This window comes from Budorcas taxicolor, chromosome 2 (genome assembly GCF_023091745.1).
Source record: "Budorcas taxicolor isolate Tak-1 chromosome 2, Takin1.1, whole genome shotgun sequence".
In the NCBI taxonomy this organism is placed as follows: Eukaryota; Metazoa; Chordata; class Mammalia; order Artiodactyla; family Bovidae; genus Budorcas; species Budorcas taxicolor.
Window position 1 is genome coordinate 22,624,905 of NC_068911.1, and position 17,311 is coordinate 22,642,215.

Below are 17,311 nucleotides of genomic sequence, written 5' to 3' on the forward strand. Positions count from 1 at the left end.
CCAGAGCAGGCCTTGGTGAGACCGGGGGCCTTGGCCTGTACCCGTCGCTGGCGGGCATCTCCCTCAAGAGGGAGGGTGTTAACTTGTACTAATGTCTTCATGCTGTTGACAGGAAATGGTCTCCCCTCCCCAGCTTCTCTGTCTCCAAGCTGGAAAACTAGGGAGGCTGAGATGAGGTCTCCCTGCTGAGGATATAAGCCAGTTTAAGAAGGTGCAAGGCCATATTTTAATAATTATTCTTCCTTTAGTGTCTCTTCAGTTCCAAAGTCCCAGGGTCTCCTTGCCCTCGTTGAGGCTCTGAGTCGGGGTGGGGGACTCCCACCCTCTGCAGCGTCCTCGGGGTCTGCAAGCACCTTGGCCAGCTGCCTGGGCCCCAGGGCGATGCGCAAACACCACTCACCACACAAGCTTGGGCATCAGGACCAGGAGAGGGTAGCCCAGCCCAAGACCCCCAGAGACCCAGGCTCCTACAAGGAAACAAAACAAGAGTTCATAGGAGGTCTCAGCAGCCCACAGAGGGTGGGCACATCGCACCAGCTCCCTGCACCGCACCCCCCACTAGGTCTTGGCTTGCTCAACCCTAAACAAGAATAATGACCCCAAATAGCAAAGGGTGGGAGGGCAAAGTGTATGAGACTTCGTGAATTATCAAGTACCAGAACCGCCTTTAATCACAGGAGTCACCTGGGGAGATGGCTAAAAATGCAAATTCGGGGATCTTCCCCTGCAAATTCTGATTCAGCAAGTCAGGTACCAGGACAGGGGATTTGGATTTTAAGTATCACACCCAGGTGGTTCAGATAACAAAGCAAGTTTAGGAAACAAGATTAAATGCCTGGCCCCCAGGAACGGTTCACCCGGCTGCCAGAACCAGCTCAGCCCGGTGGAGTGAATGGAAGGAAAGAGGATCTAGGCTGCTCCTGCATCAGAATTTCCAGATGCACCGACCCTCTGACCCGTGCCGCCCCCAAAGTCTCACTTGGAAGAGTTTACCCTGCAGATAAACTTGAACAGATGCAAAGTATATAAAGTCACTTGCTGCAGCATTGATTGTAACAGTATAAAAATAGAAACAACTGAATTATCGTCTATAGAGATCTAATTAAAGACAGTTACAGCATAGCCAGAAAACCAAGAACTGCACGGCTCCTAGATATGGACATGGAACTGTCTCTAAGGTAAATTTTCAGGTGAAAAATGCAAGTCACAGAACAAAGTATATAATAAGCTTTTGTAAAAGTGCAGGAATAATCTATGGATATGCATAGCATACCTCTGGACAGATACACAAGCTGGTAACACTGAGGAGGGGAACTGGGTGACTATGGAAAAAGGGGTGGAGGGTGGATGTTTCACTTCACAGCTTTTCAGACTTTTTGTATTTTAAACCATGTGCATGGTCTACTGTGTGCATTATATAAGACCCAAAACACTGTAACATTTTCAAATAACTTTTACATGTATGCAGATTATATTTCAATGAAAAAGTTTAAAGATAGTAATAAATCAAAGGACATGGCTCCCATCTGCAGAAATTGGGCATCCTCCCATCCCCAAGTGGGGAGAAGGAGGGGGGGTACCTGGAGATGGTGAGGCCCCAGCTCTCTTTGAACTCCAGGTATTTGCATCTGCTCTTGCCTCTACCTGGGATACTCCCCATGTGGCCTGGGTATCTCTCCAGCTGGGTTTGCAGCTTAGAAAGCAGTCTTCAGGAGATTTCTACAGCCGCTTCCCCTCCCCAAAGCCCAGGAAGCTGCCTTTCCCCAGCGTTCCCTGTGTCCCCCAGCGTTCCCTGTGTCCCCCGCTCACAGCACCCCTCCTACTGCCTCATGGTCGCCTGGGTGCTGGGGCTTCTGTCACCCCCACCCTGGACTGGGAGCTCCACAAGGACAGAGGACACACCTGGCTTGTTCACAGCTGCCTCCCCAGAACCGAGCACCATACTTTGTCCAAAGACCGTGCTCACTAAAGACAGAAGTCATAAAGAAGTGTGAGGGCGAGGGGAGGGGAGGTGAGACAGACAGGGGAAAAAAAAAAAAAAAACCGGGAAAGAAAGCCACCGCCACCCCTGACTCCTCAGCTCAGCTCATTTCTTCGTCACCACCACTTCCTTCTGTTGCTTTCCTTCCCTGGTCTTAATCAGATTTGAAATCTCCTTGTTTATTACGAGAGAGCCTCACCTGCCTCACCAGCTCCTACAGCAGGCTTAGCACACAGTAGGTCCCCAAAATATATCGACTGAATTTATTAATCCTGGACGGTGAGAAGGACGGAGGAGCAAAGGAACCACTGAAAGGGCCTAAGTCCTGAGAAATTCTGATTCAGTGGGTTCTGGGTGGGGTCCGTGGGGCTGCCAATTTTTAAGAGCTCCCCCCATCCCAAGACTTGCAAGTGCTCCGGAGTTGACCATTCTTTACATACGCTTGGTACGGACTGTGGGTTTTTCTCTGAATGCAGGATCTTCAAGGACCGTCAGAGACCCCACCCTGAATTTTAGGAGCCTTCTCGCTGTCTCATGTCAGGCGAGGCGGACCGAGAGACGAGGAAGGGGGATTGGGAGTGGGAAGTGCGGCTGGGTCCGTCCCGCTTACCTGGAGGAGAAAAAGAGGAGGGGGTCTGGGCGGGGCTGGCGCTCAGAGGCGCGTCCAGCCAGGAGCGAGCCTTGGCGCCATCTACCGCCCGCTGGAGGCTCTGCAGCTGCAACATGCTGAGCTGCCGGCGCTGGGCAGGGGTCACCGCCGCCGCGTTTTCCGGGCCCAAGGAGGCGATCTGCTCGGCCGACAGCTCCTGCAGGAGAGTAGGGGACAGCGCCCTCAGAGGCGCCCCTCCGAGACTTTCCCAAAGCTCGGGCATCCTCCCGGGGCCCGCGCAACTTTGCGGTACCCATGCATCTCTCATCAGTGCTCCTCTTCAGGATTTTTCCTTAAAATCAGACCACTCTTTCACTACTAATATAGATGTATTATAAAATGAAAAAAAAATTAATGGCAATTTCCAAAAATGGAAACTTAGGATGACTTGCAATAAGTACTCGTGTAAAATATACCAGAAGAAGCAAAACAACTCTAGCTAGATCCGTTGGCCAACAATATCTGATCCTGGGGCCCATATATTAAATATATATATAAGCTCCAAATTGAGATTTCCTCCTTGAAGTAATCAGTAGTAAAAGACAGTTGATAAGGTGACTTACTGTTGTTTAATGCAGTGCAAATTACCCTGCCCACAGTGCTTCGAGTCCCCCACCGGAGAAACTCTGATGTGGTAGAGAAAACACACACCTAAAGGGCAAAGCTTTTAATCTGTGTCCCAGCTCCGCCACACACTAGCTGTGTGACCTTGGGCAAGTTTCACAGCCTCTCTGTGCTTTTGGACTAGATGTGGGATCACACAGAGAACTTGTGGATTCTCCCATGTGGATTCTCAACTCATCGCAGGTGAGTCCGGTAAGGGTTCTACAAAGGGTAAGTGCAGTAATCTATTAGTGATGTGTGCCATAGACACACAGCAGTGGGAATTCTGCTCAAGGGCCCTGAACAAGATGTTTTCTGCAATCACTTCTGGCTTAGAGGACTCGGTGATCAGTTCCAGTGGGTGTGAAATGAGATGGGATGTCCGGTGCCTCTAAAGTCATCCTGCTCATTTTCTAAGGGCCCCAAAGATTCTGAGAAAGGGGGTTCTGCTCTCTCACCCTGTCTTTGCTCCTTCACATTATTCTTTCTTGTCCAGGTTGGTGCTTCCCTGGAATCATGTGATTCCCCTGCTTAGAACCCTTTCTGCCCCCTCTCCAGGATGCAGTTCAAGCTCTTTACATAGTAATAAGGCCTTCAAGCTCTGAGTCCTGCCCGCCTCTCCAGCACCCCATCCCTCATTCCTTGCTGGCACACTTCACTCCTGGAGAATGGACAGTCATATGTGTAGCCCCCGGGAGGCAATACATCCTTCTGCCTGGAACACTGTTCCTCCCTTTCACCTAGCTAACCTGTCCTGCAAAATTCAGCATCACCTCCTCCCTCTCACCAAACACACACACACAGCAGACATGCAGTTCTGGCTTATACCTTACATCTACCATTAACACAGAGTCTGCATTATAAAAATTAACTATTCTTTCAATGTTGCTCCTTGCAACCCTAGGTCTATTAAACTGTTTTTTAAAAATGAATTTAAAGCAGTTCCAACATTTAATTATCAGGAGATTTTACATGAAAATGAGACTTCAGGATTCTTAAAAAAAAGGAAGATCCAGCAGCAATGCTAGGCCCACATTGTCACACTGCATCACATCCTGTGCCAGAGATGAGAAGCAGCTTTCCCAGCTTTAGACTGGCTCTCCAGTTCACCTTAGTCCCTACCCAGGCCACTACATTCTTTTGTTACTTTTTCAAGCCCCTGAAGGCACTGCATTATATGCCTTCACTGGTACATGCCATGTAAACCTAGTCTGGTACCTACACCCTAGCAGCTAGGCTGAAGCCTACCACAATGTAAGTGGCCGCTAGGAATTTCCAGAAAAGCTAAGCTGCAAAGTACATTCCAAACAAGACCAGGAGAGCATGCTCAGCAACATGCCAACTTCAAGGACCAAGCTGCCTACCCCAGGCAGAGCCCCCAGAAGAAAAGCTGAATGGGCTTTAAGGATAGCTACTTGTTTATCTCCCTTAAACAGCTTTCCTGGTAGCTCAGCTGGTAAAGAATCCACCTGCAGTGCAGGAGACCCCAGTTTGATTACTGGGTCAGGAAGACCTTCTGGAGATGGGATATAGGCTACCCACTCCAGTATTCTTGGGCTTCCCTGGAGGCTCAGACGGTAAAAAATCCACCTGCAATGTGAGACCTGGATTCAATACCTGGGTTGGGAAGATCCCCTGGAGAAAGGAACGGCTACCCACTCCAGTGTTCTGGCCTGGAGAATTCCATGGACTGTTCAGTCCATGGGGTCGCAAAGAGTGAGAGAGGACTGAGCGACTTTCACTTTTCAAACAGAGCTCACACCTGGTCTGTGCTGGGAACTGTTCTTGGTCCTGAAGTGGTTCAAGATCTGTTCTCTTGTCTTAAAAAGAACCAATGACGTGGCATCATGGGAGCTTGTCTAGCCTGGTATGCCTTATCCAGTTTTGGTGGACAGAATATGTTTCCAAGTTACCCAGCAAACAAGAACACCAGAGTCACTCTTCATCAGAGCAGACTCCCCCACCAAACTCTCTCCTAATCTTATCCATCTGCTTCCCTATCCTCAGCAGATCCCCTTCAACCCTCTCAATTCTTTCCATAGCTATTTACCACCTATCCTATTGTGGCTTTCTTAATACTTTTCTTTAAATCAATTTAAATGTTTCACTTAAATTTATTTTAAAAGGAAATGTTAATGGAAATGTCATCCCTCATCTACACTTCTGAAGTCCAAAAAATGTCTGAAACCTGTAAGCTTTTTCCAAAGTTTAAGACAAACTCATTTGCCAGCAAAATCTGACCTGAATTGATGTGAAGCCATTTATAGTCTCTATTTATTCCAATTAGTGTGATTTGTCACAGATTTCTTAACAGAAATATTAATGTACTTGCTTACAAGGTGCTTCCCCTAGACACTGCTGAAGGTGTTCAGTTACAATACTGTAGATTCACAGAGTGATCTTTCTAAACTCTGGAAAATTCCAAATTCTGAAATATCCCAAGGGTTTTGGATAAGGGAATATACACCTGTCATACCATCATAAATAGAAAATTAGCACCAGTGGCTGTGAAGAGAAGGAAACCATAAAAATAGACACAATTAAAAGATAATTTAAAAACAGAAGAAAAAACTTTAAAAACAAAAATAGCTAAAATTATGTTGTGATCCATCCATTGTTGGCACATAGCTCTCCTTTGGCCCTGTTAGCAGAAGCAGGTTGCAGGTCCCTAGAATCCAACACCCACCATCTGCTTCCCTGTGTGATTTGAAATGGGGTCAGCTCCCATTCTCCTTGAGGAACTGAGTACTTACTTTGAATATCTCATCAGGAAGGCATTTGATTGCTGATGGCTGGAAATATGGCATCAAATCCTTATCAAGCATTTGGAGCTCTTCCTTAGTTAATCCAGCTGGGGAGAAAAAGGAATCAGAGGGTTTAATTCAAGCCATCAGAACTCCGTTTGTTTTATTAATGGCACTGCGTAATGTACAGATCTGCATGTTCCAGGCAAACATCATTCCTTACAAAAGGCCCTGAAAGTCACACTGGGGAATTAGGTTCCTTAATCAACTCAGGAAAAAAATATGTGGGTCACATTAGCCTTGATTGGTCTCCTACAAGGAAATTTATGCCCAGAAGGAGCTTCACTTTACACAAATTTTAAATTGTGTATAAATCTATTTTGGAGCCAATTAAATAACATTCTAAACCACTTTAGCTACACAGAATTACCAAGAGAGCTTGTTTAAAAAGCAGACTTGCAGATCCCCACCTTCTGCAACTTAAAGTCATGAAATCTAGGTTCTGTCATAACTGTATGGATGTTCACTATACGTGGCCAAGGATTTTGTTTGTTTTTGTCCCCAGATTTAAGGTTGGAAAAGGGGAGAGAGGCATGCTCAAGGTGCCTCTTACCTGCAATGGTCCCAAGCTCCTGCAAGACAAAGCTGGACCACTTGGTGGGCTCCCCAAACACAACTTCCGCCTTCCTCTTAAACTCTGCCAAGATCTGGGTACTGCAGAGCAGGGTCCCGATTCTGGCCACCACCACCCTGGTTACAAGGGAGGGATATAGTGTGAGCCTAGGAGACTCTCCAGCCAAAATAGATATGCAAAAGGTAGGTAGGCTCAGCACCAAGAAAGGATCCAGCTAATCTCACTCCCTATTTTATCCCAGAAAGGTTGCAAAGCAGCAGGAAGCAGAGAGCACCTTGATGCATAAATTAATGAATGAATGAACCAACAAATCAATCATTTGCCCCTTTGTGTGCTAGTATTTTGGTTACCTGAATTCCAAGATCTTTATAAGTGAGATTTCGGTGATGTTCATGGCACACAGGGCTGCACCAAGTCCTACCAAGTGGAAGCTCTTCAGATCCTGGACCCTATAGCCTGAATCCTCCAGAAACCCTTGCAGAATGGATTTAGCCTAAAAAAATGTGGAAGGACAAGAAATGAACCATCCAGGGATGATCAAGACCCCAAGATCCAAGGGGATAACAGAGCCAGCCTCCTGACTGATTGCTCACGCTTCTCCTCTGGACAATTACCCATTCCAAACCATCCTAGCCACTCATCCAGTTTAACCTCCCAATGGTGCCTCTTCTACTGAGTGTGTCCCCTGATCTATAAAGGCCATGAAGTTCTTGTATCCTTCAACATTAAAGACACCAGTACCTTGGGTCTGGTCTGCTGGCTTATTCCCCTCATCATTCATGACTTTCAGATAGTTTGGTCATTTAAGTTCTTCTGCATTAGGATCCAAACTTTTTCAAGTATGTTTTCACAACTTTCCAATAAAACCTTGTAATTTTCTGCCTTTACACCTTTACTCAAGTCAGTGCCTCAATCTGAAATGCCCTTCCTACATTCCCAACTGTTAAAATCCATCCTTTTATTTGGGAGTTCAAGTCAGATGTTACCTTCGTGAAATCTACCCTGAAATACGTTTGCCTCTCACTCTTCAGCTCCAGAGGGTAGAACATTAAATGCTCTGGCATTTAAAACCACATGGGAATCTTTCCAATTAGTTTTAGGGGCTGACATGTAGTGTAGGGTCCCCTTAATTTAACATAGTGGCTATTCATTGTTCATGACTTTCCCCTGGTAAGCCAGCCTTCCCACACTTCATGTGGTCCAATTGGAGCTAACTGCATTCTGAGTTCCAGGAGTGTTCCTGGCCAGTCAGAATGCCTCTTAGCCTGACTGTCGTGATTGGTTCTAGATTGGGCATATGATCCAGTCAAAACCAACCAGCATTTTGGCTGGAGCAATTAGAAGAGCTGAGCTTTCTTTACTCTGGACTGGACCTTGGAAGACAAACACCTGAATCTGCTAGAACTCTCCACATGGAAAGAAACTGCCTCTGAACAAAGCCAACGCAGAAGAAAGTAGGGTCAAAAATGGTGAGAGACAGTCCTGACAACAGGGTTGAAGCCTCTGGATCCAGCCATACTTTGATTCCACTCTTGACATCCTCTGTGATAGGAGTCAATAAACTCCATTCTTTTTTAAAAATTTGTATTGGAGTATAGTGGATTTACAACACTGTGTTAGTTTCAGGTGCACAGCAAAGTGAATCAGTTATACACACACACACACACACACACACACATATACACACATATATACATATCGCCGCTCTTTTTTAGATTGTTTTCCCATATAGGTCTTTACAGAGCATTGAGCAGAGTTCCCTGTGCTACGCAGTAAGTCCTTAGTGAAAAGTGAGTATTAGTCGCTCTGCCATGTCAGATTCGTTGTGACCCCATGGACTACAGCCCACCAGACTCCTCTGTCCATGGGAATCTCCAAGCAAGAATACTGGAATGGGCCATTCCCTTCTTAAGGGGATCTTCCCCACCCAAGGATCGAACACAGGTCCCCTGCGTTGCAGACAGGTTCTCTACCATCTGAGCCCTGAGAGATGCCCTATGGTAATTCCTTTCAGTTATCAACTTTATATATGGTAGCGTGTATATGTCAAGCCCAGTCTCGCAATTCATCCCTCCTCCTCTTTCCACCTGGCAACCACAGTTGTTTTCTACATCTGTGACTCTATTGTGTAAATGTGCTTTCATTTACACCATTTTTTTAGATTCCACATATAAGCGATATCATATGATATTTTGGCATTACTTCACTCTTTTTATGGCTGAGTGCTGCTGCTGCTGCTGCTGCTAAGTCACTTCAGTCGTGTCCGACTCTGTGCAAGCCCATAGACAGCAACCCACCAGGCTCCCCCATCCCTGGGATTCTCCAGGCAAGAACACTGGAGTGGGTTGCCATTTCCTTCTCCAATGCATGAAAGTGAAAAGTGAAAGTGAAGTCGCTCAGTCGTGTCTGACCCTCAGCGACCCCATGGACCACAGCCCACCAGGCTCCTCCGTCCATGGGATTTTTCAGGCAAGAGTACTGGAGTGGGGTGCCATCGCCTTCTCCTATGGCTGAGTAGTATTCCATTCTATATGTGTACCAAATCTTCTTTATCCATTCCTCTGTCCATGGACATTTAGGTTGCTTCCTTGTCTTGGCTACTGTAAATAGTGCTGCAACGAACACTGGGGTGCATGTATCTTTTTGAATTATGGTTTTCTCTGGACATATGCCCAGGAGTGGGATTGCTGGATCATATGGAAATTCATATTTCGTTTTTTAAGGACTCTCCATACTGTTCTCTATAATGCACCAATTTATACTTCCACCACCAGGGTAAGAGAGTCCCCTTTTCTCCACACCCTCTCCAGCATGTATTGTTTATAGATTTTTTGACCAATGTCAGGTGATACCTCACTGTAGCTTTGATTTGCATTTCTCTAATAATTAGTGATGTTGAGCATCTTTTCGTGTGCTTTTTGGCCTTGTGTATGTCTTCTTTGAAGCACTGTCTATGTAGATCTTCCATTCATTTTTTATTGGGCTAACAAACTCCATTCTTGCTCAAGTCTCTTTGAGTTGGGTTTTCTGTCACTTGTAACTGGATGGATCCTGATTAATTTCATCTGCCTATGTTGGACTTGAGGAAGGACCCAAGTCAATCCCCTAAAGATGAGCTGCATAATAATGTGGATTGTCAGGGATCATGGAGACAGATTATAAAGATTACAGAAGGACGAGAGCTCACAAGGCAAAGGTAGGGAGGGGACATCCAAGGACGAACATCTCCTGAGTGGAAGTGGAAGAGTCACAGTGAATCTTCCCATCTCCCTTTAATGTCAGTCCATCCTGTCACACAATATGGATCACTCTAGTGTTAAGAGAAAGTGTTGGCGAACATGGTGAAACATCGCAATGGGATTCCACTTTTTAACACAGCTGGTGCCTTTCTATCCCTCAGGTCTGTTTAAATGCTACCTGCTCAGGGAAGATTTCCTGGATTCTCCCATCCCAAGTAGCTTCCCTCCCTACTATTTCCATGAGAACCTTGTCCATCTTCTGCTTATCCCTTATCAAAATTTGTTAAATGTTTCCTCTTGATTGCTCAACTTTTTGTCTGTATCACCAAGCAGAATCTCCAAAGATGAAGACCCTACCCAGCTAGTTCACTACCATATTCCCAGTACCTGGCACAATGCTAGCCCACAGTAAGGTACATTCTGAATAATAAGTACTTTTTGAATGAATGAATGGATGAACATCTAAGTAAGTGATTTACAGAAGCTATAGGCAATATATAGGAGAAGGCAATGACAACCCACTCCAGTACTCTTGCCTGGAAAATCCCATGGACGGAGGAACCTGGTAGGCTGCAGTCCATGGGGTCGCACAGAGTCTGACACGACTGAAGTGACTTAGCAGCAGCAGCAGCATAGGCAATATATATTCGTTTGAAATGACATCGAATTACTGCTTCTCTAATCCAACCACATGATGGATTGGCTTCAGAGAGATTTCCTACATTTCTGCAAATCAGATTGATCAATGTCTTCATGAAGTTTCCCTCAATGATTACAAAGCTCACAGGTGCTATAAGGGAATTTCAGTTAATACTGTGCTTAGATTTAAATGTCCTTGACTGAATGGAAATGTGCATCCCAAATAATAACAGGTAATATTTATTGAATGCTTATTGTATGCCAACACTCTTTTGACCATTTACACATACTATCTTTCCTAATCCCCACAACCCTAGGAAGTAAATATTAATATTATCTCTATTTCACAGATGCAGAAACTGAGGCACAGAGAGGTTAAGTAACTATGCCAAGGTTAAGCCAAGATGCTAGGTAATGCCAAGTATACCAAGATGACTTGAATGACTGGTTCTAGAATTACAACCTAGGCAGTCTGACTCCAGAGCCTCTACTCTAAGCCAGTGAAGATGTTTGGGGATGAAGGAGAGGTAGAGATTCATGTTAGCTTTTGAACTTTTCTTATTAAGTCTTCATAATCAGGTTTCACTTGTTGACTCATAGCAATCTGTGCTCCCCGACTATCAGGCATGCCCATTTTAAAATGAAAGTGCAAAAATACAATTCAAATAAAATTACTTTGAAGATGCGATATTAAATTGTTTTGCCACTGGAACCTGGAAAATGCAAGCTCAGACTGCAAGATGATAAGCCAAAATATATTTCCTTGAATGACTGGGCCAGTGTATCTGTAATGATTCCAAGACAATTAATACCAACACTTTTAGGCAATATTAACCGCCAAAAGTGAATAGCTGTAAGATTTCAATCTCTCTGTTCATCCCTCTGGCTTCTATAATAGTTTTTTTCCTTTATATTGGTTTTTAAGCTGAACTATCTGTTAATGCAGTTCCGCCAGGTCTGACTATTAATCTAGAAACATGCATTTAAGGGTTTGATTGGGAGCTAAAGTTGAGGAACTGACTGCAAATGATATATGCAAATGTTAGGTTTTCATATCCCCTTCAAACATATTGATAAATCTCACTGCCATCCATGGGAATTGAAAATTGGTACAAAGGGACAGAGATACTGTAGTTTCTAACTTGGAGATATTTTCCTGTTTTCTCCCAGACTGCAAATAGAATGATTTTAATATTGGAAGTGTGATGCGGCACTTCTTAAGTCAGTCAAAACCAGTTTTAGAGTCACAGAACCCCAGGATTATAGAATGTCGGAGTGGCAGGAAGTGCAGACTGGTGGGCCAGGGGGAGGGCCCACCCTCTCATCTTGCAAACGAGGCAAGTGTTAAACTGCCAGAAAGAGGGGGTGTGATGATGACAATATACTGATGGCAACAATGAAAACAACTAATTTATTTGACTACGAGGTGCCAGGCATTGTTCACAGTGAAAGTGAAAGGCGTTCGGTCGTATCCGACTCTTGCGACCCCATGGACTGTAGCCCACCAGGCTCCTCTGTCCATGGAATTCTCCAGGCCAGAATACTGGAATGGGTAGCCATTCTCTTCTCCAGCAGATCTTCCCAACCCAAGGATCAAATCCAGTTCTCCCACATTGCAGGCGGATTCTTAATGTCTGAGCCAGCAGGCAAGCCCATTGTTCACATATTTAACATGTATTAACTTACTTCACCCTTAGGGCCAGGGCCTCCATGTTGCCCAGCTCCAGCGGGGCACAATTCACCCCATGTTCTATTTGAATGTTACCACTCAGTCATGTGACACGGCAATCCTGATTGCAAGAAGCTCGTGAGAGTAGGGGACATGCCTTGGTTTTGCCTGCCTAGTATCCATGCTCCCCTTGATGCTTTTCCCTTTGTGAACCACCTGTATTCGTTTCCTTTGCTGCTATAACAGATAACCACAAACTCTGTGGCCTGAAATGACACGGATATATTCTATTATAGTTCTGGGGATCTGCAGTCCTAAAATGGGTCATCAGGATGTGTTCCTTTTGAGACTCTAGATTGCATTCATTTCCTTGTCTGTTTTAGCTTCTGGAGGCTGCCTGAAGTCCTTGACTCAGAGCCCCGTCTTCGATCTTCAAACCCAGCAGCACTGCACCTTCAAATCTCTCAGTGTGTCCCCCTGCCTCCACCGTCACATTGCCCTCTGTATCTGGGGCCCTCCTGCCCCCACCTCCATCACTAAGGACCCCTGTGATTATGTTGGGCCCACCAGGATAATCTCCCACTGCAAGATTCTTAACCTAATCACATCAGCAAAGTTCCTTTTGCCACATAAAGGAACCTATTCATGGGTTCCAGCAATGAGGAAGTAGACATCTTTGGGGGTCATCACATAGCCTATCACACACGCGCTCCCCATTCTCAGTTCAGATGGTCTTGATGAGGTGGATTCTACTCTCTGATGTGTGTCAGGCCAACCCACATATTCTACTTCTGACCAGATTGTTTAGGACTGGGCAATTACATGATTGGACTCAATGCTGAGGCTGTTTCAAAAATTAATGAGAAAGAAGAGCTTTTTTCTGGGGTTGCTAATTACATGATACGCAAGCCTAGTGCTGAAAATGACAGCTGAGGGGAGGGCCGCCTGAGAACCAAGTGAACACAGAGCAGCTAAGACACCCCTGTTCAGCAATACAGTGGATTAACTTCCTACCCAACAGAAACATTTTCTGGGCAGAAGTTCTTCTTTTGCCCATGAAGGATTCACTGACACAGGAATCGCCCTCTCACCATAAACTGAAAAAAGTAAATGAAATGACTCTATTTAGATACTGGACAACAGAAAGCACAAGCCTATAATGCTCAAAGAAGGAAAACAAATCAGGTGAACCCCACAATTGCCCTTACTGTCTGCCCGGAGGCAGGTTCCAGGCTATGGAGCAGGAAAGGGAACCCAAAAAAGCCCAGTGGTCAGGCTGCATTGAGGATACAGAGATTCAAGTCCAGAGAGGCCAGAGATCCTATAATATATCAGGTGAAGTATTGGAGAGGAAGAAATTGCACAGAGAGGGGAAGGGGTCCAGACATCTACAGAGAGGTTTTATCAAGTCAGGCTGAGCACTGATCACATGCAAGGAATGGAAGTCCACATAAATATCAAAAAGGCATCAGAAAGCAGGAGGCCGAGCAATTCTCAGAGCTCACATGGAGCTGGGAAGAGTTCATATTCCCACCAGCCCTAGAGAAGAGATCTTGAACTACACGCAGCATTGGATGGAGTCCTCAGAAGAATCACGTCTCAGTGATGGGGATAAATTAACCACTGAATAAAGCTCACTCTCGGTTCAGTTCAGTCGCTCAGTCATGTCCGACTCTTTGCGACCGCATGAACTGTAGCACGCCAAGCCTCCCTATCCATCACCAACTCCTGGAGTTTACTCAAACCCATGTCCATCAAGTCACTGATGCCATCCAGCCATCTTATCTTCTGTCATCCCCTTCTCCTCCTGCCCCCAATCCCTCCCAGCATCAGGCTATTTTCCAATGAGTCAGCTCTTCTCATGAAGTGGCCAAAGTATTGGAGTTTCAGCTTCAGCATCAATCCTTCCAATGAACACCCAGGACTGATCTCCTTTAGGACGGACTGGTTGGACCTGCTTGCAGTCCAAGGGACTCTCAAGAGTCTTCTCCAACACCACAGTTCAAAAGCATCAATTCTTTGGTGCTCAGCTTTCTTCACCATCCAACTCTCATATCCATACATGACCACTGGAAAAACCATAGCCTTGACTAGACAGACCTTTGTTGGCAAATAATGTCTCTGCTTTTAAATATACTGTGTAGGTTGGTCATAACTTTCCTTCTAAGGAGTAAGCGTCTTTTAATTTCATGGCTGCAATCAACATCTGCAGTGATTTTGGAGCCCAAAAAAATAAAGTCTGACAGTATTTCCACTGTTTCCCCATCTACTTCCCATGAAGTGATGGGACCAATTGCCATGATCTTAGTTTTCTGAATGTTGAGCTTTAAACCAACTTTTTCACTCTCTTCCTTCACTTTCATCAAGAGGCTTTTTAGTTCCTCTTCACTTTCTGCCATAAGGGTGGTGTCATCTGCATATCTGAGGTTATTGATATTTCTCCCGGCAATCTTGATTCCAGCTTGTGTTTCTGTGAAATCAAGTGGGCCTTAGAAAGCTTCACTATGAACAAAGCTAGTGGAGGTGATGGAATTCCAGTTGAGCTATTTCAAATCCTTTTTTTCTTTATTTCTTTCACCAGTGTTTTATACTTTTCTATATATAGGTCTTTCTTTAGGTAGATATATTCCTAAGTATTTTATTCTTTTCATTGCAATGGTGAATGGAATTGTTTCCTTAATTTCTCTTTCTATTTTCTCATTATTAGTGTATAGGAATGCAAGGGATTTCTGTGTGTTGATTTTATATCCTGCAACTTTACTATATTCATTGATTAGCTCTAGTAATTTTCTGGTGGAGTCTTTAGGGTTTTCTATGTAGAAGATCATGTCATCTGCAAACAGTGAGTTTTACTTCTTTTCCAATTTGGATTCCTTTTATTTCTTTTTCTGCTCTGATTGCTGTGGCCAAAAGTGCTGCACTCAATATGCCAGCAAATTTGGAAAACTCAGCAGTGGCCACAGGACTGGAAAAGGTCAGTTTTCATTCCAATCCCAAAGAAAGGCAATGCCAAAGAATGCTCAGACTACCTCACAATTGCACTCATCTCACACGCTAGTAAAGTAATGCTCAAAAGTCTCCAAGCCAGGCTTCAGCAATACGTGAACCATAAACTTCCAGCTGGTTCAAGCTGGTTTTAGAAAAGGCAGAGGAACCAAAGATCAAATTGCCAACATCTGCTGGATCATCAAAAAAGCAAGAGAGTTCCAGAAAAACATCTATTTCCGCTTTATTGACTAGGCCAAAGCCTTCGACTTTGTGGATTACAACAAACTGTGGAAAATTCTTAAAGAGATGGGAATACCAGACCACCTGACCTGTCTCTTGAGAAACCTGTATGCAGGTCAGGAGGCAACAGTTAGAACTGGACATGGAACAACAGACTGGTTCCAAATAGGAAAAGGAGTACGTCAAGGGTGTATATTGTCACCCTGCTTATTTCACTTATATGCAGAGTACATCATGAGAAACGCTGGGCTGGACGCTCACTCTAGATTCACCCTTATAATGCTCAAAGGGAAGCCTCAAAATCATCAAACTGCTCTAAAAGTAACTGAAGTGTGTGCCAGAACAAAGCCTAGCACTCTTCAAAGGAGAGCAACTAAACTGAGTGCTCAAACATGTAAAATTCACAATGCCCATTAGCCCATTAAAATGTTTAGACTTACAAATAAGAAAATATGACCATAATTAGGGGGAAAATTAGCTAACAAAAAGACAATGATGAACTTCCCTGGTTGTCCAATGGTTAAGAATCTACCTGCCAATGCAGGGGACACGGGTTTGAGCCCTACTTTGGCAAGATCCCCATATGCCTAGAAGCAACTAAGCCCATGCACCCCAACTACTGAAGTCCAAGAGCTTAGAGCCCATGTTCCGCAACAGGAGAAGCCACGGGAAAGAGTAGCCCCCCTCACCACAACTAGAGAAAGCCCATGAGTGGCATGAAGATCCAGTGCAGCTAAAATAAATAAACAGAAATGACAATGATGATGAAATTAGCAGCAAAGACTTTCATTTTTTTACAGTTATTTTTTAAGTCTTTATTGAATTTGTTACAATATTGTTTCTGTTTCATGTTTTGTTTTGTTTTTTTGCTGTTAGGCATACAGGATCTTAGCCCCCTGGCCAGGGACTGAACCCACATTTCATGCATTGAAAGTAAAGTCTTAACCACTGGACCACCAGGGAAGTCCCCAGCAGCAAAGACTTTTAAAGCTGCTATAATGACTATGCTAAGTATGCTCTAGGATGTAAAGGAAAATATACACACTATTAAGACAGAAATCGAATATTTAAGAGATCCAGTATGTCTACTTACCTGCCCTGGGGTCCACTCTGTCTGCTGGCTGAGGGAAGCCACGGTATCGATGGAGCTGAGATCCAGCTGCTCCAGCTCACTCTCATTAAGAGCAAGAGCAATGCGCCCCAGGGAAACAATATGGTAGTCTCTCCAGTAAGAAGGCATGTCCCAAACCTTCAGGTGGAAGAAAAAGCCAGATTAGAGTGACCCCTACTGACTGTGGCTTCCCTGATAGCTCAGCTGGTAAAGAATCCACCTGCAGTGCAAGAGACCCCGGTTCAATTCCTGAGTGGGGAAGATCCCCTGGAGAAGGGAAAGGCTACCCACTCTAGTATTCTGGCCTGGAGAGTTCTGTGGACTGTATAGTCCATGGGGTCGAAAAGAGTCGGACACGATTGAGCAACTTTCACTTTCACTTTTACTGACTGTATTTGAAACTGACATGGGGTAAATTTCTTTAATATATAAAGTTCTCAAACAAATCAATAAGAAAATGATGACTATATTTTTTAAACAGACAAAAAACATGAATAGGAAATTCACAAAAGAAGAAACAAACATATGAGAAAAGTTGTCTCAGTCATATTAAAGAAATGTACGTTAACAACAATTAAAGAATAGTAAGTAGGCTGATCGAACTGACAAAGAGTAAAAAGAATGATTACTTATGGTATCGGAAAGATTTGGGATAAAGGATGCCCTCATTTGTTGATGTTAAGAATGTAAATTGGTACATGCTTTTTAGAGGGAAATTTGGCTACATGCATCAAAAGCTTTTAAAACATTTATACTCTTTGATTCAGAAACTCCATCTCTGAGAATTTAGCCTAAGTAAATAATAAGACAAGTG

General features: G+C 44.4%; 1 protein-coding gene across 1 annotated transcript in view; it reads right to left on the reverse strand.

The window, feature by feature from the left end:
* Positions 1-396: 396 nt before the first annotated feature.
* The window catches only part of OTOA (otoancorin), a 72,498-nt gene continuing 55,583 nt past the window's right edge, over positions 397-17,311 (reverse strand). Inside the window, exons 23-28 of the mRNA XM_052635775.1 lie at positions 16,480-16,635; positions 6,962-7,104; positions 6,591-6,727; positions 5,987-6,084; positions 2,592-2,787; positions 397-467 (exon numbers count right to left, since the gene is read on the reverse strand). Coding sequence (XP_052491735.1) covers positions 397-467; positions 2,592-2,787; positions 5,987-6,084; positions 6,591-6,727; positions 6,962-7,104; positions 16,480-16,635 — 801 coding nt within the window. The remainder of the gene's footprint in view (positions 468-2,591; positions 2,788-5,986; positions 6,085-6,590; positions 6,728-6,961; positions 7,105-16,479; positions 16,636-17,311) is intronic.